General features: G+C 34.9%; 2 protein-coding genes across 3 annotated transcripts in view; one reads left to right on the top strand and one right to left on the bottom strand.

Moving 5' to 3' along the window:
* The window catches only part of LOC142317426 (salivary peroxidase/catechol oxidase-like), a 299,683-nt gene that overhangs the window by 142,438 nt on the left and 132,657 nt on the right, over positions 1 to 24,588 (bottom strand). The window lies entirely within an intron of this gene.
* The window catches only part of LOC142317428 (uncharacterized), a 66,412-nt gene that overhangs the window by 39,847 nt on the left and 1,977 nt on the right, over positions 1 to 24,588 (top strand). Inside the window, exons 2-3 of one of the 2 annotated variants that reach the window (XM_075353996.1) lie at positions 12,251 to 12,350; positions 21,888 to 22,106. In XM_075353996.1, the coding sequence (XP_075210111.1) occupies positions 12,255 to 12,350; positions 21,888 to 22,106 (315 nt within the window). In that variant the 5' untranslated portion in view covers positions 12,251 to 12,254. Of the gene's footprint in view, positions 1 to 12,250; positions 12,351 to 21,887; positions 22,301 to 24,588 lie in introns of those variants that run through there. The other variant, XM_075353994.1, reaches the window with a different exon arrangement.

Here is a 24,588-nt window from a genome sequence, read left to right as displayed (position 1 = left end):
TATATGAGAAGAATTTTACGTTTAAAAATATATCAATTTTCCCTCGAATTTATTAATTGTTTTTTATACTTTTTGATGATGCCCGCAGTTGAGTCAGTTAGTTGTTAGATTGCGTCACTGAAAGGAGAAAATAAATAGTATACATATTTTTCTTTTTAAATACATCCATTGTACTGTAATATCATTAAAATAATAAAATGATACTATAATAATAAAATAAAGTACAATAAAGTATTTCTTGAGTACAATAAATTTACTGTATAACTTAACAAGAATCTACCCTTGCCTGTACTTCTACATTAAATGTGAATCTCAATTTACCAGATTTCGTGGAAATTTTCTGGAACGTAACACCCGCATAAATTGAAGGTACACTGTGTAATAAATTTAAAAAAATAAATATAAATTCATACAATAAATAAATATCTAACCAAACCTAACCTTTTTTTTTTTTTTTTTTTTTTTTTTTTTTTTTTTTTTTTTTTTGTCTTCAGTCATTTGACTGGTTTGATGCAGCTCTCCAAGATTCCCTATCTAGTGCTAGGTGCTAGTCGTTTCATTTCAGTATACCCTCTACATCCTACATCCCTAACAATTTGTTTTACATATTCCAAACGTGGCCTGCCTACACAATTTTTCCCTTCTACCTGTCCTTCCAATATTAAAGCGACTATTCCAGGATGCCTTAGTATGTGGCCTATAAGTCTGTCTCTTCTTTTAACTATATTTTTCCAAATGCTTCTTTCTTCATCTATTTGCCGCAATACCTCCACATTTGAAAAGCTTCTAATCTTTTCTTCTAAGATACTCCGATCGTCCAAGCTTCACTTCCATATAAAGCGACACTCCAAACATATACTTTCAAAAACTTTTTCCTGACATTTAAATTAATTTTTGATGTAAACAAATTATATTTCTTACTGAAGGCTCGTTTAGCTCTTCATCTATTTGCCGCAATACCTCTTCATTTGTCACTTATCCACCCATCTGATTTTTAACATTCTCCTATAGCACCGCATTTCAAAAGCTTCTAATCTTTTCTTCTCAGATACTCCGATCGTCCAAGTTTCACTTCCATATAAAGCGATACTCCAAACATACACTTTCAAAAATCTTTTCCTGACATTTAAATTAATTTTTGATGTAAACAAATTATATTTCTTACTGAAGGCTCGTTTAGCTTGTGCTATTCGGCATTTTATATCGCTCCTGCTTCGTCCATCTTTAGTAATTTTACTTCCCAAATAACAAAACTCTTCTACCTCCATAATCTTTTCTCCTCCTATTTTCACATTCAGCGGTCCATCTTTGTTATTTCTACTACATTTCATTACTTTTGTTTTGTTCTTGTTTATTTTCATGCGATAGTTCTTGCGTAGGACTTCATCTATGCCGTTCATTGTTTCTTCTAAATCCTTTTTACTCTCGGCTAGAATTACTATATCATCAGCAAATCGTAGCATCTTTAACTTTTCACCTTGTACTGTTACTCCGAATCTAAATTGTTCTTTAACATCATTAACTGCTAGTTCCATGTAAAGATGGAACTTAAACCTAACCTATGTTCGCTAACCTTCGCTCGCTAGACAACGTTAGCGTTAGAGTGTAGGTTAAGTTTGGTTAAATTATATTTATTTATTATATAAAGTTAAAATTTTAATTTTATCTTTTTTCCCCTTTTTAGCGGCGCCATCTAATGACTATGTCACTTAACTACAGCGACTAACTACAAATCGGCTGAGGGAATCTTCTTGAAAAGTACACCGTTTTTTTTTTTGTGATTATTAACAAATGAAACTTTAAATACAGTTAATTAGTCCCTAAAATATAAGTTGAGCCCCCACCGGTTTAACCCTTGCCTATTGTTTTAGTTTTGTATTTGAATGTATATTAATTATTTTATTTTATTTTATTTTATTTTCTTTTAGTGAAACAAGGGATAATTAATGAAGGGTTTGATGTGCATCCTACAGTAATTAATATTGTAAACATAACAAGAGATAAATATTACGGATCTATTTCGGAATTCTTCCCCCCCCCATAAAAAAAAAACAATTAATTTTTTAACCAATTGACGAAAATTCGACGTATTTTTAATATCCAATAAGAATTATGTGGGAATATGCATGTTTCAAAATAGCAGGAAATATTGATATTAACAATAACATATCAAGATTCTATTTATTTACCCCTAACAATATCCTATTTATTTGATAAATATAATCTAAGCAAACTTTTTTTATTTTTTGTTTAACCTTCGGGTCCACAGTTAGGCATGCTTAAGAGGATGAGATGAATGATTTGTAGGTTGTGTGAAAATGCCATGTCTAACTTGGAATCGAACCCGGTGCCTCCGGATGAAAGGACAAGACTCTTATTCGCTTCACTTGCTAACTTTACTAATGTTTTGAATATTTAAATAATAAATTAAGTAATTATTTATCTAAATAATCAAAATATTGTTACTGTTAAATTAGTCGAGGTTAGCGAGCGAAGCGAGCGTAGGTTACTTTCTGTAGATTATATTTATAATTTATATCGATAATTATAAGTAGTAATGCTTATATTTTTAATATATCAAACGTGTTAATATGGAGAATGTTTAAAATGACCGATATAAAATAACATGTTAGTGTGTTCTGGGTTACTGGGTTATTTCTCCAAACTGGTTATTGTTAATATCAATATTTCCTGCTATTTTGAAACATGTATATTCCCACCGAATTCTTATTGGATACTAAAATTATATCGTTTTTTTGGCCCATTAGTTTTTTTTTTATTGTCTTCAGTCATTTGACTGGTTTGATGCAGCTCTCCAAGATTCCCTATCTAGTGCTAGTCGTTTCATTTCAGTATACCCTCTACATCCTACATCCCTAACAATTTGTTTTACATATTCCAAACGTGGCCTGCCTACACAATTTTTCCCTTCTACCTGCCCTTCCAATATTAAAGCGACTATTACAGGATGCCTTAGTATGAAACCCATAAGTCTGTCTCTTCTTTTAACTACATTATTCCAAATGCTTCTTTCTTCATCTATTTGCCGCAATACCTCTTCATTTGTCACTTTATCCACCCATCTGATTTTTAACATTTTCCTATAGCACCGCATTTCAAAAGCTTATTAGTTAAAAAATTGTTTCTTTGGGGGGCGAGGGAATTTTGAAAAAATTCAGTATTACAAATTAAACAAAACAACTGCCAAAACAAATAAAACATTGCTCTCTAATATAGGATAATTAAAGAGCGTGCTTTGTTAATTTTGCATGTAGTATTTTTTCTTCAAATTTTTTAAATTTATTATATATATATATTAATATATATATTAAATTTATTATTATATATATATATATATATATATATATATATATATATATATATATACAGAGCGTTACATAATGTTCTTCGGAGTTTCGAAAATTCGTTAACAAAAAACAATTTCACTCATAAGAATAAAACAAGTACTGTACGAAAGAGTACTTCAATAGTTTTTCCCCCCGACGGGGAGTCTTATTCTTTAAGACTTTGGGGGTTGGCGTCCCCACGGGCCTAGCCTCCGCAGCTTTTCTTCCCACTATACAATGAGCTGCGGGACACTTTACATTTTACACATATACTACACCAAGAACACTACATAAATTACAACATACACACATACACAATTACACAACAACAACCTACACTGATATTTCTTACATTTACACTCGGTGGTGTTGCGACATCTTACGAAACGCAACCGTAACCCAAGGTGGGAACAAATCGTGCCGATGGGTGAATGGCTCTACGTAGTGAGTCTCGAACGATGTCCTCTGGGCACCAGGGCGAACCCAGTTGTATTTAGCTCTAGCTCCAGTACGCGTGCGCTCTGCTGGAGTGGTCCATTTTTCGCCGGTACTCGTGGGACCAAAATTTCAGTTCCAATAATAAACACTATGATGGTTGGTGGTCCATCTGAAAAAACCACCATTTTAAGTCTTGCGAAGAGACCTCGATCAGCTTCGTCTGACGAGGATAAAAGTCCTACTGAACAGAATTTCTTAAAATCAAAATATAAAAATATCAGATTCGTTGTTCTCAAAAATAGTCAGGAAGGTGGCTCCCTTCAAAAGGTCTCACCGTTTTTAATAAACAAAACCATAACAGGTGCAAGTGGCTCCCCGAAGAATATCAGGAAATTACGCGACGGATCGATTCTGGTTGAAACATTCAACGATGAGCAGAGTCGATCTATCTTACGTCTCCGTAGTATGGGTGGCATAAATATAAGCGCAGAATGCCACAAAACGCTAAATACGAGCCGTGGGGTAATTTTTTGTAGAGACCTTCTGGATATAGATATCTCTGAAATAGTTGACGAGCTGTGCCACCAAGATGTTGTTGAGGTGAAACGTATAATGAAACGGCAGAACGGAACAGAAGAACCGACACCGTCTCTTATTTTAACATTCAGTCTCCCTGTTCCACCAGAAAAGATCAAAGTGGGTTACCTCTCGGTTCGGGTACGACCATTCATACCCAACCCACGGCGATGTTTCAGATGCCAAGGTTTTGGTCATACTACAACATCTTGCACGAAAACTGAGATCTGTGCTCGATGTGGTAAAGAAGGTCACAACGACACTAACTGCGAAGAAAGTGAAAAATGTGCAAACTGCAGTGGTTCACATACAGCCCGCTCCCGAGATTGCCCAACTTTTAAAGAAGAAAAGGCAATTCTCAAAATCTGTACGGAGCAAAAACTATCTTTTCCGGCTGCACGTAGAGAATATAAAAAGATAAACAACTCACGGAACCTGGTTAAACCAGACGTATCTTTTGCCACCGCTACAACTAAACAAATTCCTACAAATGCTAATAATCAGCAGTGCGGATCCTGCAATGAGCTTAAAAAACTTGTTCAGATGCTATCTGATCAAGTAGCTTCACTTACAGCCACTATCTCAGAGCTGACAAAAATGAATAAAAAGTCCTCCATCGCAGCTAGTGAATCAAACAGTATGATACATACGAAAGTTCCTATTCCCAAAATCGTACCGCCACGAATAGCGACTATCACAGCTGGCAGTAAGCCACCTAATAAGCTCCCCATAAAGGGAACCCACGTAACTATCTCTTCTGGGATGTCAACTACAGCATCCCATTCAAATAAATCTCCTCCACCATCTCCTCATATACTGGAGGATATGGTTGAAGAACCACCCGACCCTAGGGCATCGGAGTTCTTTAAAATAAAAAATTCAAAAAAGAAAAACCGAATCACGTACAACTAATTTTTATTTAGTTTCCGAAATTTATTTTTTTATTTGCTTTTTACACTTATGAACATTATTCAGTGGAATGTTAGAGGTATTCGGTCCCGCATTGAAGATATTAGAGTACTGGCGCACACACATGATCCACTAATCATGTGTTTCCAGGAAACTCACCTCCTACAACATGACCGAATTACATTTAGAGGATACTTCTGCGAGAGATACGACTGCCTAGTAGACAGTAGGGAGAGTGGTGGAGTAGCGATTTTCATGAAGAATGAGGTGTCAGCTACAAGAATTCAACTAACCACTGTCATTCCTGCTATTGCAGTAAAGGTCACTATTCCCTTCAAATTGCATATCTGCAATCTGTATCTCTCACCGAACACTGTGTTCAGTGCTTTAGACGTCTCAAATCTCCTTACACAAATACCATCTCCATCGTTAATAGTAGGAGACTTCAATGCCCATCATATTTCCTGGGGCTCAACCTTCTGCTCCACTCGAGGAAATATGATAAACAGATTGAGACAAGATTTTAACCTTTGCCTACTGAATAATGGATCACACACTTTTATGTCCTTATCAACTGGTGCTGTATCTAACCTTGATCTTTCCATATGCTCACCGAATGTACTCCCTCATTTTAATTGGTCGATTTGTGATGACTATCACGGCAGTGATCATAGACCAATTATTATTAGTTTCGGTGTAGACTGCGAGATTAAAAGAATGCCACGGAGATGGATTGTTGAAAAGGCAGATTGGAACGGATACTGTAAAGCATTCCAATCTCAGTATGACGATGGAGCGAACATCCTCGACCAATATTCTTCTTTTACGTCCATGATACTTAAGAATGCCAACAGATATATCCCACAAACATCGGGTAATCCTAGACGTCCTTTCGTTCCATGGTGGAACGATGAATGCAAAATTGCTATTAGGAATCGACGGCAGGCACTACGTAAATTTAATCGTAGGCCCACAACAGAACATCTAAATTTATACCGCAGGGCTAGAGCGGTGTGCCGTCGAGTATTCTTGGACGCTAAGAGGAATTCATGGACGAAATACGTGAGCACTATCTCACGCACTACTTCCACGTCTACTGTATGGAAGAAAATTCGTGCAATCTTCGGATCACCGAAACAACCTATTCTTGGTCTTATTGATGAAGGAGAACTCCTTTCATCATCCTCGGAAGTGGCAAATAGTCTAGCAAAATCTTTCCGCTCGGTGTCTCTCACCTCATCATATAATAACGATTTTCAACGGTACAAGATACAAATGGAGGTGTTGTCGTTAAACATTGGTGATTCGGTTGGTGAATTAAACACTCCATTCGTATTTAAAGAATTGTTACATGCACTTAAAAATTCACGGGACACTTCCCCTGGACCGGACAACATTCGCCTTTCCATGCTTTCACACCTTCCTAATTCGGCACTACATCAACTTTTGAATATTTTCAACGGTTTATTCTCCGAACAAGTCTTCCCACCCGGCTGGTCAGAAGCATTTATTATACCAGTACTAAAACCTGGTAAAGATCAGAAGAACCCCTCAAGCTATCGCCCTATTTCATTAACAAGCGTTTTGTGTAAAATAATGGAGAGAATGGTAAACCGCAGACTTACATGGTACTTGGAGAAACATGGCTTTCTATCTCCAGAACAGTGTGGTTTTCGACAAGGACGATCTTCCATTGACCATTTAGTGTCACTAGAAACAGCCATACAAAACGCTTTCCTCAATCGGCAACACCTCGTCGCTATCTTCTTTGATATAAAAAAGGCGTATGATACAGCCTGGCGACGTGGTATTCTTAACACTCTCCAAAAATGGGGAATCAAGGGCAATATGCTTGCTTTTATCCGGGGATTCATAAATCACCGAACGGCTCGTGTTCGTGTAGATGATTCGCTCTCAGATAGTGTCATCTTAGAGAATGGAGTGCCCCAAGGTAGTGTATTAAGTGCCACCTTATTTTCTGTAGCCATAAATGATATTACCAAATGTGTTCAGGCTCCTGTCTCATGCTCTCTATTCGCTGACGACTTTGCTATCTACATTGCAAGCCGTTCGGCACCCACAGCAGAGAGACTACTGCAGAACACTATATATCACCTTGAAGCTTGGTCCAGGATTACTGGTTTCACATTTTCATCCGAAAAAACAAAATGTGTAGTTTTTTCTCGGCTACGAAACCCTTCTATTCCGCAAATTTTTCTGAACGGTGAGACTATTACTATCTCTAATTACGTTAAGTTTTTAGGTTTAATTTTTGATAGTCGTCTTACTTGGGTCAAACATTTAAAAGAATTGAAAACAAAATGTTCCAAAATTTTAGATATGATGCGAGTCCTTACTAACACCAAGTGGGGAGCCGATAGATCATGTATGATACATTTTTACTATTCCTTTGTTCGCTCCCGTTTAGATTACGGTTGTGTGGCCTACTCATCAGCTCGTCAAACCGTGCTTAAAATGCTGGATAGTGTACATCATGCTTTCCTTCGGCTTGCTACAGGCGCGTTTAGATCAAGTCCTGTCGCAAGCTTACTTGTAGACTGTGGTGAACCATCACTTTGGGATAGACGAGACCAGCTCTTATTATCTTATTTTGCTCGTCTCAGAGGACAGCCAAATCACCCGGTTCTTGAGTCAGTCCTTAAAAATCCTAATCTAGGAAAGTATGAGGATCATCCACGACGTACTGCACCTGTAGGTGTCCGTACCTGGCGTCTGCTGCAGCATATAAATGTTGACACACCGTCATTCTTTCCTATGTACCCTTGCTCATATCCTCCATGGAGAATAAGCCTTATAAATTTTAATTTTGACCTGACTACATGTAATAAACAATCAACACCATCTATCGTCTTTCAGCAGATGTTTCAGTGTGTTCTCTCCAAGGCGAAACCAGACGCGGTTGTATACACTGATGGATCGAAACAAAACGATACGGTTGGGTGTGCTTTTGTTGTCAATGAGAGAACTTATATGTTTGGTCTCCCCAGTATTACGAGTGTGTTTACCGCTGAACTATATGCTATAAATAAGGCTCTAAACATCATTAACCCTAAATATAGAAAAATTCTTATTTGCAGTGACTCGTGTAGTGCTCTCCAAGCCTTAAAGAACTTTTATTCCAAACATCCTATCGTCATTGAAATTTACAACGCAATCGCTGAGTTGAATAATCGCAACACAGAATTAAGTTTTTGCTGGGTCCCTAGCCACGTAGGGATTCCAGGTAATGAACATGCAGATTCCGCTGCCAAAGAAGCATGTAACCAGCCTCCTTTCACCACCCGAGTTGCTACTTCTGATTTCATTAACTATGTAAAACAATTATTAAGAACAAGGTGGCAAGGTGATTGGACAGCTACTGTTGATAATAAACTCCGTCAGATTAAAGATTCTGTGTTACCATGGAACTCCTCATACAGAAAACCCCGGCGTGAGGAAGTAGTACTCTGTCGATTGCGGATAGGACACACGAGAGTCACACACGAGTACCTGTTTACAAGAGGACAACCACCTCTATGCGCAAGATGCAACTGCCGCGTGACTGTGCGCCACATACTCGTGGACTGCATATGTTATGCGGCATTGCGTCGTAAATTTAAAATTCCTAGTAACATCCGTGGTATCTTGCGTGACGATAAGGAGGTTTTAAACCGCATGTTTATATTTTTACGTAGTATAGGGTTAATGCAAAAAATTTAATAAGTATGTATTCTTTAGTAATTGTATGTATTGTCCTATGTATTGTTTTGTTATCCGAGTAGGGAGCCTTTTACACTCCCTATCGGATTTTTTTTGTTTTTTTTTGTATGTTTTTTAAATTCGTCTGTGATATTAGTTATAAGATTTTCGTGATATTAGTTTTAAGTTTTATCTCCTTTTTTAGTTTTAAGTTTTATTTATTTTTAATGATAGTTTTTAACATAGTTTTAAGTTTTATTTATTTTTAATATGATAGTTTTTAACATAGCTTTAAGTTTTATTTATTTTTAATGTGATAGTTTTTAATAGAGTTTTAAGTTACATATTAGTGTTTTTGTTATCCGAGAATGGGCCTTTTACACCCATTCCGGATTTCGTTTTCTGTGATAGTAGTTTTAAGTTTTAATTTTATCTAAAAAACTAAAATTATTTTTATTTCTTTATTTATGTATTTATTTATCTTTTTATTTATTTTCCGGGCGATGATAACGTTCAACCGTTTTTCGCCCTTAAAAAAAAAAAAAAAAAAAAAAAAAAAAAAAAAAATAGTTTTTCCACATAACGTCAAAATCGACTGCGGCTGCAGGCAGAGAATTAGAAATTCCGAGTTCTCCGTAAACGTTTATTATGCAAACCGTGCTGTCTTTAATTAATCCAGCGTCTTTCTGATGGAGATAAAACACGTAGGCTCGATTTTTGTTTACAGTTACAAGAAAAGATGTTGTTAGATGAAGGTTTTCTAAAGAAGATAATTTTCAGCGATGAAGCTACTTTCCATATTAGCGGCAAAGTAAACCGTCATAATGTGCGAGTTTGGGGAACTGAAAACCCACACGCTTATGTGGAACGCATTCGGGATTCTCCGAAAGTAAACGTTTTTTTGTGCGATCTCTCGTGAGGCAGTGTATAGGCCGTTCTTTTTTATGGAAACACATATACCTGGATATGTTACAATTATGGCTTATGCCTCAGCTACTCAACGACTTCATTTTCCAGCAAGATGGTTGTGCTGCCCGTTTTCATAATGAGGTTTGACAGTACCTTAACACAACATTACCTCGGTGCTGGATAGGACGGGCGTCTGAAGAAGACCAACACGTTATGCTGTGGCCACCAATATTACCAGACCTCACGCCATGTGATTTCTTTCTCTGGGGTTACGTGAAAGATAAGGTGTTTATCTCACTGATGCCGCACGATATCGCTCAGCTAAAGGATCGCATAATCGATACGATCAACTCTATCGAAAATGACATGTTAGAACGAGTTTGGCAAGAGCTTGACTTTCGTGTTGATGTGTGCCGTGTTACCAGAGGAGTACGTATTTATAGATTTTAACAAAAACTGTTTGAGTCCTTGCATCACCTCGTAGAATTTTTATTTAGGTAAGTGAAATACTTTTTTTGTACTGAATTTTTGTAACTCCTAAGAACATTATGAAACGCCCTGTATGTGTGTATATATATATATATATATATATATATATATATATATATATATATATATATATGTATATATATAGACTATGACAGTTCGGGTAACGTAAGGATTCCAACGCGGGGTCATCATACATCTAAATCGGTTCAACCGTTCAGTGCTACAGTGGAACATGAAACATATATACATACACCCTAAGTATATTTCTCTCCTTTTTGGGCAATCTTGTAAAAAGAAAATATATTAATTTTTAAAATTACAGATATGTATATAATTATTCTATATTCATATTTGAATTTTTTATGTTGGTCTTAATTTATTTATGTATCGAGATTTTTATATAATTCGACAACAATTAAAATTTGCTTGTTTTTTTAAGGATAGTGTATATTTATAATTTTAAGAATTTTAACGTCTGATTTTTTGTGTTTACATAAAATAATAATTATCTTCGTGGCTAAGTAGATAACGTCTCTACATTTCGTGTGGAGGTCGTCCCGGGTTCGAATCCCGATGAGGGGTGGCGTATGAAAAATTGCCATCCCACCTTTTCATATGCTACCAGTTTCCACCGGTCTAATAACTATAGCTGTTGATACCCGCTCTCTCATAAAAATATAATATTAATAAAGCCCCAGTGGTAAGATATTAGTCAATTATTAAAACAAGCTACAATAAAAAAAAAATACTATTGTTTATTCGGAGGGGCCATTCGATTTACGCTGTTTTTAAGTATCATTAATTATTGTGTTTAGTTTAGATATAATTTTTGTTATTATTAAGTCGTATATAATTTGTACATTTAACGTCAATTAGGAAAGTTTAGCGAGCTTATGTTATGTTAACCCACGGGATTAGTCTAGTGGTGAACGCGTCTTCCCAAATCAGTCGATTTGGAAGTCGAGAGTTCCAGCGTTGAAGTCCTAGTAAAGCCAGTTACTTTTATACGGATTTGAATACTAGATCGTGGATACCGGTGTTCTTTGGTAGTTGGGTTTCAATTAACCACACATCTCAGGAATGGTCGAACTGAGACTGTACAAGACTACACTTCATTTACATTTATAAATATCATCCTCTGAAGTAATATCTGAACGGTAATTACCGGAGGCTAAACAGGAAAAAAGAGGTTATGTTTGGTTAGGTTGTGTTTATATACTCGTATGTACGATTCGTCAGTACTCTGAATTAATGAATTCTAACCAAACATAACCTTTCTTTTTCTGTTTAGCATTCGAAACCACCGTATGGTATTACTTCAAAGGATGATACGTATGAATTGAATGAACTTCAGTTTTGCACAGTCTCAGGTCTACCAATCTTGAGATGTGTGGTTAATTGAAACCCGACCATCAAAGAACACCAGTATCCCCGATCGAAGGCAGTTACGTTTATACGGATTTGAATACTAGATTGTGGATACCGGTGTTCTTTGGTAGTTGGGTTTCAATTAACCACACATCTTAGGAATGGTCGACCTGTGACCGTACAAGACTACGCTTTATTTATATTCTTACATATCATTCTCTGAAGTAGTAATACCTTACGGTGGTTTCGGTGGCTAAACAGAAAAATGAAGAAAAAGAAGAAATTTAGATTTAACAAGTAAGTAAAGCAATCTAGTGGCGCTACTAGTAGAGCGACGGTACCAGCGTTAAAGGTGACGCTCTCAAGTAACTGCATTTGAGCCGACTTGGTTTGATTTTGTTGAACATCGTGTGTGTGTGCGCGCGCGTGTGTCTAGAGTAGTATTAAATGAATCAATATAATAATAATTATTATTATAAAATTAAACATAATAATAGTTTTGAAATATTTTACAGAATAATGATAAATTTATTGAACGAAAATATTTCGCCGCTTGCAATCAGAAATACTCTTCACACTATTTTAAATAACTGCAGTAAAAAGAGAATACCAGTGGTATGTAAAATATATTTTCAACATTATTTCTTATTATTAATTAATAGCATACAAAACAGATTAAAAATGATTTTTTTTTTTATATTTATAAATTGTTAATATAAAATAAGTTTCATCCATCTAAATATATATTATTTTGAATAAATAAATATTTTTTTGTTAACAGAATTAATTGAAACGTAAACAACTGCCACCGGTCCTATTCTCATCATGCCCTTTATAAAAATATGATGTGGACACCACATCACTTCCTTTTGTACGCTAATCACTGAGTTCGTTAGAACTTCATCGGTAAGAGACGACGAAGTCAACGAACTACGTTTCAATTGTAAACATGACCTAACCTAACAGTGAAACGAAAATGGAGCAAAAAATAAGCGTAAAAACATTATATTTCAGTTCAATTAGATTGACCCACCAGATTGATCTAGTGATGAACGCGTCTTGCCAAATCAGCTGATTTGGAAGTCGAGAGTTCCAGCGTTCAAGTCCTAGTAAAGTCAGTTATTTTTACACGGATTTGAATACTAGATTGTAGATACCGGTGTTCTTTGGTGGTTGGGTTTCAATTAACTACACATCTCAGGAGTGGTCGAACTGAGACTGTACAAGACTACGCTTCATTTACACTCATACATATCATCCTCTGAAGTATTATCTGCAAGGTAATTACCGGAGACTAAACAGGAAAAAGAAGTTCAATTAGATTAGTAATAAAAAATACATCGAATTTTGTTAAACAACGTTTTTTTCTTCCATTTGATGAACCGTGGGACTCAAATATGTCTCACTTTTTCTTTAAAAAGGTGGATTTACAAATCGCACCGCTAGATAGCAGTACTTGGTAGTACTAGGTAGAGTACAAAAACTTGATAATGCACTTTAAATAATAAAATTTAAAAGAAAATATACTATAAATTGTTTTAATAGTAAATGAATGTACTGAAGATGAAACAATTTTTTTAATTCCCATCACTTCTTTAAAGGAAATAAAAGTATTAGTTTACAAGAGATTATACTAGTTTTATTAAAAAAAGGAATAAATAAAACAGAAATAAATTCGATTGGTAAAATCGAATTTAACGATAAAAATCGAGGGTTACACTTATAAAATTGTAAGTGCAATATTACATTACGGATTTTCGATTCGTAAAGGTCATTATACAAGTTTTATTAAAAAAAGGAAAATATGATATGAAGTGAATATAACTAACCAAAAAAAAAAAAAAAAAATTGGTCTTGTAATTCAATTTGTTTGTTCTAGAAAAGCAATAAATTTTAATAATAATAAATCCATAACACAATGAGTAATTCATTAAAAAAAAAATAAAAGAATAATCTAACAAAACGCAGTGATATCCCAAAAAAAATTACAATGAAATTGTAAACTGAACGGTAAGAGTATCGCAGATATCACTTTTCCAGTCATAAAACAAAAATTTCTGTATTATAAGTTAAACTATTTTTAAAAAATAATAGTGTATTCAAAAAAGGTGAGACACACTACATTTCTATTATCAAAATCTGTTATTAATTTAGAATTTTTTAAATATATGTAATAGATAATAAACAATGTTTAAACGTTCCTAGAAGAAAAAAATTGTGTAGGCAGGCCACGTTTTGAAATATGTAAAACAAATTTTTAGGGATGTAGGATGTAGAGGGTATACTGAAATGAAACGACTAGCACTAGATAGGGAATCTTGGAGAGCTGCATCAAACCAGTCAAATGACAGAAAAAAAAAAAAACGTTCTACATAATAAGAAAAAAAAGAACAATTTGTTACAAAACTCTTATCGGCCCGATTTAATTTATGAAATAACGAATAAACGCTAATAGATGATAAATTTGTGACAGAAAATTTATAGTTACCAAATTTAACCAAAATTGTAATAATGACTTAATACTTACTACCCGTGCTAGTTATAGAAGTTTGTTTAATAAATGAAATCGGGGCGGTAAGGTTTTTGTTATAAATTTTTATTTATTTATTTTTTTAAATTTTTTTAATTATTTTTTTTGTCTTCAGTCATTTGACTGGTTTGATGCAGCTCTCCAAGATTCCCTATCTAGTGCTAGTCGTTTCATTTCAGTATACCCTCTACATCCTACATCCCTAACAATTTGTTTACATATTCCAAACGTGGCCTGCCTACGCAATGTTTTCCTTCTACCTGTCCTTCCAATATTAAAGCGACTATTCCAGGAGGCCTTAGTATGTGGCCTATAAGTCTGTCTCTTCTTTTAACTATATTTTTCCAAATGCTTCTTTCTTCATCTATTTGCCGCAACACCTCTTCATTTGTCACTTTATCCACCCATCTGATTTTTAACTTTCTACTATAGCACCTCATTTCAAAAGCTTCTAATCTTTTCTTCTCAGATACTCCTATTGTCCAAGTTTCACTTTCATATAAAGCGACACTCCAAACATATACTTTCAAAAATCTTTTCCTGACATTTAAATTAATTTTTGATGTAAACAAATTATATTTCTTACTGAAGGCTCGCTTCGCCTGTGCTATTCGGCATTTTATATCGCTCAAGTATATACAATTGGAGTGCCATATTAATGCAATTGGAATCATTTAATTAGTAAGAAAATGTAATTTTTAGTCAATAAACACAAAAAAAAATCTTTTTATTACCCCAATCCTTTTACAAGGGTTTGAATAACAGAAAAAAGTGTTATTATGTATGTTGCTCACTTAAGGGACATTAAATTGAGTGAAAAAATTTATCTAATCTTTGAGTATAGGCCACATACTATAAGTCTGTCTCTTCTTTTAACTATATTTTTCCAAATGCTTCTTTCTTCATCTATTTGCCGCAATACCTCTTCATTTGTCACTTTGAAATTTAATTCACCAAATTTAATTCTAAATTTTTATATTTTTTACTTATTATCTGGAACGCTTAAACATTGTTTATTATCTATTACATATATTTAACATGTATTTAATTCTATATTAATAACAGATTTTGATAATAGAAGTGTAGTGTCTTATTTTTTTTTATATCAGTATCGTTTTGATAAAAACAGTTTTATTTATATAACAGAAATTTTTGTTTTTTAGCGGAAGAAATGATATCTACGAGACTCTTAACGTACTGTTTGCAATTTCATTGTAATTTTTTTCGATTTATTTTTGTATTATGATTATATATTTTGTGAGCGAAGCCGCGAAGGAAAATCTAAAAATTAATTATTGGTTTTTGTACTACAAATTGTTGTGCTGAATAAATTACAATTAACATATATATATATTTTTTATAAATTAAACAGGCTTAAATTTTCATCTATCATTATTATTCTCGCAAACATGAGTTTAATGAACACAGGTGGTCGAGTAGGTAGAGCTCTGAACGATTAAACCCTCCTGACCATTGCGCCGGCGAGGCCGCAACCGGTATACTAGTATATATATATATATATATATACGGGTATATATATTTACTACATACCGTCGCGGCTCGTGAAAATTATGTTACAACCTCTTTGTTCACTACGTTAGTATCCTTCCATTCAGTTTTAAAAATCATCAAACTTGATTGAAAACTTACTCTATAACTATATTCAGAATGAGAAAATGTATTATTTATTCCTAAAATAGGAATATAATTTTTTACAAATGGAAGTTCTAACCTTCCTGCGAATTAGAAGTACAAAAATTCGCTTGATTGCCATTCTAGTAAAACTGACATGTATGAATATTACCATGTGTATCATTGGCAATACATAATGCCAAATTTTTGATTTAAATGAAATTTTTGACTTAAATGAAATTTTTGTTTTTTGAGCGGAAGAAATGAAATCTGCGACACTCTTCTTACTCATATAATTACAATTTCATTGTAATTTTTGACGTGACAACGTCTTATAAATCGATGAACGCCGTCACTACGCACGAAAAATTGTCCTGTTCCGCCTGAGCCGAGCCGAACCGTCGTGCAATGGAATATACTATTATGTCAAGCAGGTTTTGGCGGGCGCCAAGCGCCCTCGATTCTTTTTTAATTATTTATTAATTTTCTTTAAAAATGTCACATGTAATCTGTCATAAGGACAATGGACAATATAAAAAAAACTGAGTTTTACTTAAAATTGCATTTAAATCCTGTTTAAAATCATGTTTTTTCTTAAATGTTTATAAACAATAAATAAGAAGAAGCAACACCAGCAAATAAGAGAAAAAAGAAAGAACATATTTACATGGTTGAACATACTGCCTGTCAAAAAATAATAAAAGTTTTTCTTAAATATTTATAAACAATAAATAACAACGGTAATAATAATTGCAAAATAAATTAATAAATTTTACTATCGTAATTCATTCATTCAGTATCGTAGGAGATCTTAAAAGAACTATTCTCGATACAAATAAATCGATACTGAAAATACTATGGATTCACTAATTCCCTAATAAAAATAATAATCGGTGCCTGGTGTGGTATTGCGTGCAATGAATATGATATTGTAGATGGAAAGGAACGCGAGGCGTTTGGTTATGCAACAACGTAGGCTGAAGATACGTGTCATCGCAGGGTATCGAACGATCAGCGCCGAGGCGGCTTTGGTTATAGCTGGAGTACCGCCCATAGACTTACAAGCGCAAATGAGAGCTGCAATAGTGAATGGAGAGGACAGAAAGGAGGCAATTGACGGTCTCTACATGGCTTGGTGTGACAGATGGCGAGATTCAGACAAAGGAATGGGCTCATACGAGACGTCAGGAACTGGGTGGAGCGAAAGCATGGTAATACAAGCTACGAATTCACCCAGTTCCTGTCTGGAAATGGATCTTTTCGAGATTACCTGTACAGGAGTGGCAGATGCCATACAAGTCGCTGTCACGATTTCGGCGGACTGGATACAGCAGAGCACGTAGTATTTTTATGCTCTAGATGGCGCAACTTCCGCGTAGTGTTCGAGGGTCAGGGTGTGGAGGGGGCCAACAATATAATCGAGGTAATGCTCAGCAATGGGTAATGCTCAGGTAATGCTCACAAGTGGGAGTGTGTCTCGACTACGATCGCATCAATGATACGAGAGAAGGCCAATGAAGAGAGGCGACGGCAGGATGAGTTGATGCGGATTTATGGAGTTCGATGATGGGTGATCAAGGGAGGCCAGCTTCTGGGCGTGGGCGGTGGGGGCTCCTCGGAGTCGTCGCTCGTCGATCGCCCTCTCGGAACGCCTTCCGGTCACACGGATTCGGATAGTGGAGTGACTGGGTGATCATGCAGGGGCTGTACATACCATATGGCTTAGATCCGGCTCCTGCATGGTAGAAGGGGAGGTTTTTTAGCGGGTGAGAGCCCCGCACTGTGCCGTCAGTACGGGCCCGACGGCGGCTGGCAGAGCTTTTTCCTCCGCTACGGAAAGAATAATAATAAATCACAATAGAAAATAACAAAAGTATAAATAATGAGGGTTTAAAATCCTCATTATTTATACTTTTCATTATTCAATTACTTTACTTTTCATATTTTTTCATTTTTTGTTCTTTTGAAGGATAAAAATAATGAGGACTTGGTTTCATTTAGAATCGTAAACATGATTTTTTTTCTCGGCCTTGTAATTACAACTAAACATACATATAGGCAAAACACGTGAGTCAAATCAAATGGTAAACAATAAAGGTAAAAATTAGAAGAATTTTGAATCCTATATGTCCTCCTCCGTAGGGATTTATTGATTTTGAAGCTAACTTCTCTTTTGTTATTGTGTCAAGGAAGGTTAGTTTAATATTACGATAATTTGTTTCGTAAACTGGATAGTTATATATTTATAACTAATAAATAAATAAATTTAATTTATATTTAAGCTTCCAGCTCTCGTATCGAGTGAATTTACATATGGATATTATAGATCTTAATGAAAATGTTGAGTGTGCAATCTTGAAAAGATGCCTAATCCGATCTAAATCAAATTTAATTGGAAAGATTTGCTGCTATTTTTTCGCTTTTCCTTGATTAATTTTCATCGTTTAAAAAAAAGTGTTTACTCAAGAGGTAATCAATTTTGAACACCTAATAATCCCATTCCTAGACGTCGCCAGCCAGGGCAACCCGCTCGGAGGAACCGTGCCATAGGCACGCCCTGCAGCTAGTAGTTCAATAACGTTGTCACGCTCAAATTTCGTGAGAAACGTAGTTCCACACAAACCAATGTTTTTTTTATTTATTAAATTATATACGTACATTTCTTTTAAAATGAAAATTATAACTTCTGATATTTTTTTTATTGTAAATTTTATTTTTACAATCAGAAATTAATAATTTTTAAGAAATCAATATATTTAAATTAGAAAAAAAAAGTTAAAAAAAGGAGATGAAGTCGGATTTGAATCGATATGCCCCTTCCCATTGTAAGATTCAAACTAAAATTCTATATGGTTATAACTCTGGAACCGATGAAAATAATTACCATTTATGATATATCGAATGTGAAGAATACAGAACAATTAGTTTAACTAGAATTCAATACAGAAGAATTGACAGGAGAGTGGAAGAAGTGTTAGGAGAAGACCAATTTGGTTTCTGGAAAAGTATAGGGACAAAGGAAGCAATTTTAGGCCTCAGATTAATAGCAGAAGGAAGATTAAAAAAAAACAAACCAACATACTTGGCGTTTATAGACCTAGAAAAGGCAATCGATAACGTAGACTGGAATAAAATGCTCAGCATTTTAAAAAAGCTAGGGTTCAAATACTGAGGTAGAAGAACAATTGCTAACATGTACAGGAACCAAACAGCAACAGTAATAATTGAAGAACATAAGAAAGAAGCCGTAATAAGAGGGAGTCCGACAAGGCTGTTCCCTATCTCCGTTACTTTTTAATCTGTACATGGATCTAGCAGTTAATGATGTTAAAGAACAATTTAGATTCGGAGTAACAGTACAAGGTGAAAAGATAAAGATGCTACGATTTGCTGATGATATAGTAATTCTAGCCGAGAGTAAAAAGGATTTAGAAGAAACAATGAACGGCATAGATGAAGTCCTACGCAAGAACTATCGCGTGAAAATAAACAAGAAGAAAACAAAAGTAATGAAATGTAGTAGAAATAACAAAGATGGACCACTGAATGTGAAAATAGGAGGAGAAAAGATTACGGAGGTAGAAGAATTTTGTTATTTGGGAGGTAGAATTACTAAATATGGACGAAGCAGGAGCGATGTAAAATGCCGAATATCACAAGCGAAACGAGCCTTCAGTAAGAAATATAATTTTTTTACATCAAAAATTAATTTAAATGTCAGCAAAAGATTTTTGAAAATATATGTTTGGAGTATCGCTTTATATGGAAGTGAAACTTGGACGATCGGAGTATCTGAGAAGAAAAGATTAGAAGCTTTTGAAATGCGGTGCTATAGGAGAATGTTAAAAATCAGACGGGTGGATAAAGTGACAAATGAAGAGGTATTGGGACAAATAGATGAAGAAAGAAGCATTTGGAAAAACATAGTTCAAAGAAGAGAGGCCACATACTAAGGCATCGTGGAATAGTCGCTTTAATATTGGAAGGACAGGTAGAAGGGAAAAATTGTGTAGGCAGGCCACGTTTGGAATATGTAAAACAAATTGTTAGGGATGTAGGATGTAGAGGGTATATTGAAATAAAACGACTAGCACTAGATAGGGAATCTTGGAGAGCTGCATCAAACCAGTCAAATGACTGAAGACAAAAAAAAAGATATATCGTTGAAAATCTCTCAATGAGGGTTTGTTACTACTACATTTAAGAAAAAGTCCAAAATCCAAATGTTTTGGATTTCGAACTTTTTTTGGTCACTTTTGGTCCAGTCGATTGTAATCAAAAATTTCAATATCCTACGGCTAGTCGTTTTTGAGTTATGCGAGATACTAAATTTATATTTCCGTTGAAATCTGAAAACCGTAATATTTCGCTATCGTAATACTTCCTTTACTTCGTATATGGAAGTAAAAAAGAATATTTGACACGTTTTTTCAATTTTCAAGCTATATAATAAATTAATATGCATTTATGCTAACAGATCATATATATTATTTTTCAGTAAAAACCTCTATTCGGAAAATCGTAGTTCTCGGTGTTTCCGGTGACTAAACAGGAAAAGAAAGAAAGAAAGTAGAGTTTTTAATTCGAAAGTAGATCAATGTTTCTATGTAACACTGTTTATCTTTTTATTAATTATGTCGGATTCTGAAGACGTAACTTCTTTAACACCCATATATATATATATATATATATATATATATATATATATATATATATTAAAGAAAAGGCATAACTTATAACTAATTGCCTCATAAATATATCGTTTAAAACATTTTTTTTTTTTAAATATGCTGTAAACAATGTATTCTGTCATTGAAATAAATAAATAATCCCAATTTTTTCTCAGCGTAAAAAAAGATACGGTATGCAATTCTCTAAAATGACCATTAATGCAGTCTTGTGAGGTTTTCGACACTTGCCAAAGCTCGTGTCGTAGCTTATGTCATACTCATGCATTATGCTATATCATTATTGGCTCGTTGCATAATGCCCTATTATGCGTTTATATTTTAAATAATTGAAATGAACTTTAATCACATATATTTTTAATTTATTAATTTTATAATTATGTATTTTGTGTGATGGTGGTCTGATAATTTTTTTCCATGATGTACCTTGATCTATGCAGGTAAATGCTGGAGCATTTGTTTATCTAACTATTTCTGATGTGATTTATATTATTTATAATTGTTTCCTAATGAGAAAAGCAAATACTTATTAATAATACATTTTTTATGATTTATGAAAAATGAAATATAAAAACGAAAATGTATTGGAAAGTGGAGAGAAATAAAATATGATGTAATTATGAAAAGGCAATCTAAAAAAGTCTGAGAAATTATTATTACAGAAAGAAAATTATACGCTCTAAGTTTTGTTATATATTTTTTGATATAATCATATGATTTAAATATAGTGCTATGATTGTCCTAACCTAATCTTTCTTTCTTTCTTTTTCTGTTTAGCCTCCGGAACCCACCGTAAGGTATTACTTTAGAGAATTGTATGTAAATGAAGAAGTGTATCTTATACAATCTCAGATCGATCATTCCTGAGATTTATGGTTAACCCAACCACCAAAGAACACCGGTATCCACGATCTAGTATTCAAATCCATACAAAAGTAACTGTCCTTTACTAGGATTTGAAAACTTTCGACTTTGAAATCAGCTGATTTGCAATGACGAGTTAACCACTAGACCAGCCCGGTAGGCTAACCTAACTTCTTTTTAAACCTCCGGGACTACAGTTAGGTATTGCTTCAGAGAATGAGATGAAATGCAATTTTGTATCGTTTGAAAGTATCATAGCGACCGGGATTCGAACCCGGGCCTTCCGAATGAAAGGCCAAAACTAACCTAAACTATCATAACCCAACCTAACCTACTTCATTATGCACGAGTAATATAATCAGTATTATGTTTTTAATAATATGATTATGCTTATCTAATGTCTTAATTTGATTTATATTTTTTATTGTTATGTTTTAGAAAAAAACTAATTCACTAAAGAAGTTATCAAATCCAGCCGGTGGTGAAAATGATGGACATATTAATTATAGCAATATTAATGGTAATTATAATGATGATGATAATGATGATGATAATCGTGGGAACGATGATAATGGTGATGATGATTGTGAAAGTATAACCTGCGGATATTCGATGGCTTCTCGATATTTACTTGAAAATGTAGCATATGCTAACCAGGTAGATAAATTAGTTAATAAAGAATTGCCTCCGAATTCACCTTATCTAAAACAATTGCCTATCACAGGTGGACATAGAGGACAGATGTTTAATAAGAACACAGATAATAATAATAATAATAATAATAATCAATCATCTTTTTAATAATATAATTTTAGTATTAATAATCTGAGAATTGTGTTTTATAAATAAAATTACAAATTTTATTTTAATTTTGTTACTTTTTTGTGATAAACATATATAATAGTCGATGTTTTTTCTATCTCCAAAGAAATGTAAGTTACAAATGATTCAGAACTTCAAAGATATCCATGTGTATATAAACTAGTTTGAATATACAGATGTAAATAATAATTTTCTATTAAATTTCGTCAGATATTTTATACAAAAAATTGGAGGTAATTTAGATGCCGGTAATTATCTGGCAAAATCTCTTTAAGTCAAAACTTTGTAATATTTTTTCTATTAATTTTCCGTTGGAGTCCTCCAAATTTCTACTTCACCACTCCTGATGAGAAGTTACTGTTAGCAACCATATTAGGCAAGTAGCGGCGGACGCCGTCTCTGTTGTACAAGCTTAGGAGAATTGATCGAAAGGATTACTGAGTGTTGAGACATCATTGTACATGGTGTACCGAGGTATCTTCGAAAGTACGACCTCTTACGCGGCATCCGTTTGGTCGCATAGGTTGGAAAGAAATCTAGCACTAATTATATGCATTGGTAAAACAACTTCCTACGAGGCTACCACCGTATTGGGAAAGGGTTTCCCAATCGATTCAGTGATGAAAGTTCGGGCAGCCATATGGAGATTGTAGAGGCCAGGAGACCGAGGTATTTGGGATGCGGTTTTGAGCCGGGCCATTGCCGGAGCGGAACGGTGATCACAATGCACCGAATCTAAATTTCGTTCAGTTGGTCATCTCCCGCCTGTGGAATAGGCTGCAGAGCCTTGTGATGGAAGCATGGCAGCTGGAATGGGATGCCACAACTAAGGGAAAATCCTTGTATAAGTTCATACAGGATCTGGGGGGGGGGATGGTATGCCTCCTTCGTTTTTAAGGGTAACGGAAACCCGAGTGCTCTCCCACCATGTAAATTTAAACCAATATTTGTTTTGGTTTCGCCTGGTAGCTGATGAGCTGTGCGTCTGCGTTGAGGTCCAGTCGGACGACCACATGATATTTCACTGATGGGTAGGCCAGAACTCAGGCCACCTTGGGACTTAGAGGTCAAGGGGAAAATTGGCCTCCACAAGCGGCGAGTCAATTTGGCGAGAGCCGCATTGTCGGATTGTGTGGGAATTCCTTGATGCGGTTGCTTCGTTCAACCGACATCAGTAGTTTGCCTAAGGAAAAAGACTCTTATCGCGCTACTGTACAAAGCTAGCTGAGAGATATGACTGGCTACCAGGCAGATTAAGTCTCCAAGTGCATTGATGGTTGACACGTACTTGTTAGCATTTAGCGACCTAGGCGTGACAGCGAATTGCTATCTTTGATGAAATAAATTTAATTATCGATAGTCATATATATTTTAGTAGTTGACAAAGTGCGACTACCCATTTTAGTGATATATGAGAAGTGGGCGTTGGGACACGAAAGCGAATGATGGATGGTACCACGCTTATTCCGCTCACGCTTTTAGGTAAGCTCTAGGAGCTATTTAGGACAATGGTCGCTAAACTCTTACGACGCTCAGTAGCCGTTTGTGGCACAGACATCCGGTTTTATGCTTTAGGGTGACCGAATGGGGTAATAGCGGGAGAAATGCCAAGCAAACCAACCTCACCTTTCCTTTGTTTATTCAATTTTTCAATATACGAGGCATATTCAAAAAGTAAGGTCATTAAACAAATTAACTCGTGAGAAATGGTTTTTACTTAGAGTTTTAGTTTACTACATATCTACTTAACTTTTCCACGTAATCGCCATTCATTTCTAACCACTTTTCGTAACGCTGTACCAGTTTCTTTAACCTCTCTGGATAGAAGTTTGCCGCCTGGTAATTGAACTGGTTAACAATGGCAGTCTTGATTTCCTCGTCATTTTCCAACCGTTGTCCGCCAAGCCAGTTTTTCAAATGCAAGAAAAGGAGCAATGTCGGGACTATATGGAGGGTGGTCAAAAAGTTCCCAACGAAAATCTTGAATCTTCTTTTTGGTTAAGGCAGCGGTGTGAGGAAGCGCGTTGTCGTGAAGTAGGATTACTCCGGTCGACAGTTTTCCCCGTCATCGATTTTGGATCGTACATCTCAGTTTGGAAAGAATTTCCCAGTAGACATCAGCTGTAATTGTTGATACACGTTTCATAAAATTAACCAAAATGATCCCAATAAACGGTATCCAACATTTTTCGACTCGAGTACGGAGATAGCATAAACGTTTTTGGTTTTGGGGAACTTGATTGGCCTAGATACATCGACTGTTGTTTCGATTCTGCTTCGGTATAGGATATCCACGTTTCGTCGCCCGTAATAATGC

This window comes from Lycorma delicatula, chromosome 1 (assembly GCF_047948215.1).
Source record: "Lycorma delicatula isolate Av1 chromosome 1, ASM4794821v1, whole genome shotgun sequence".
Taxonomy (NCBI): domain Eukaryota; kingdom Metazoa; phylum Arthropoda; class Insecta; order Hemiptera; family Fulgoridae; genus Lycorma; species Lycorma delicatula.
Note: the sequence above shows the minus strand (reverse complement) of the source record. Positions and strands in the feature narration are given on the sequence as shown.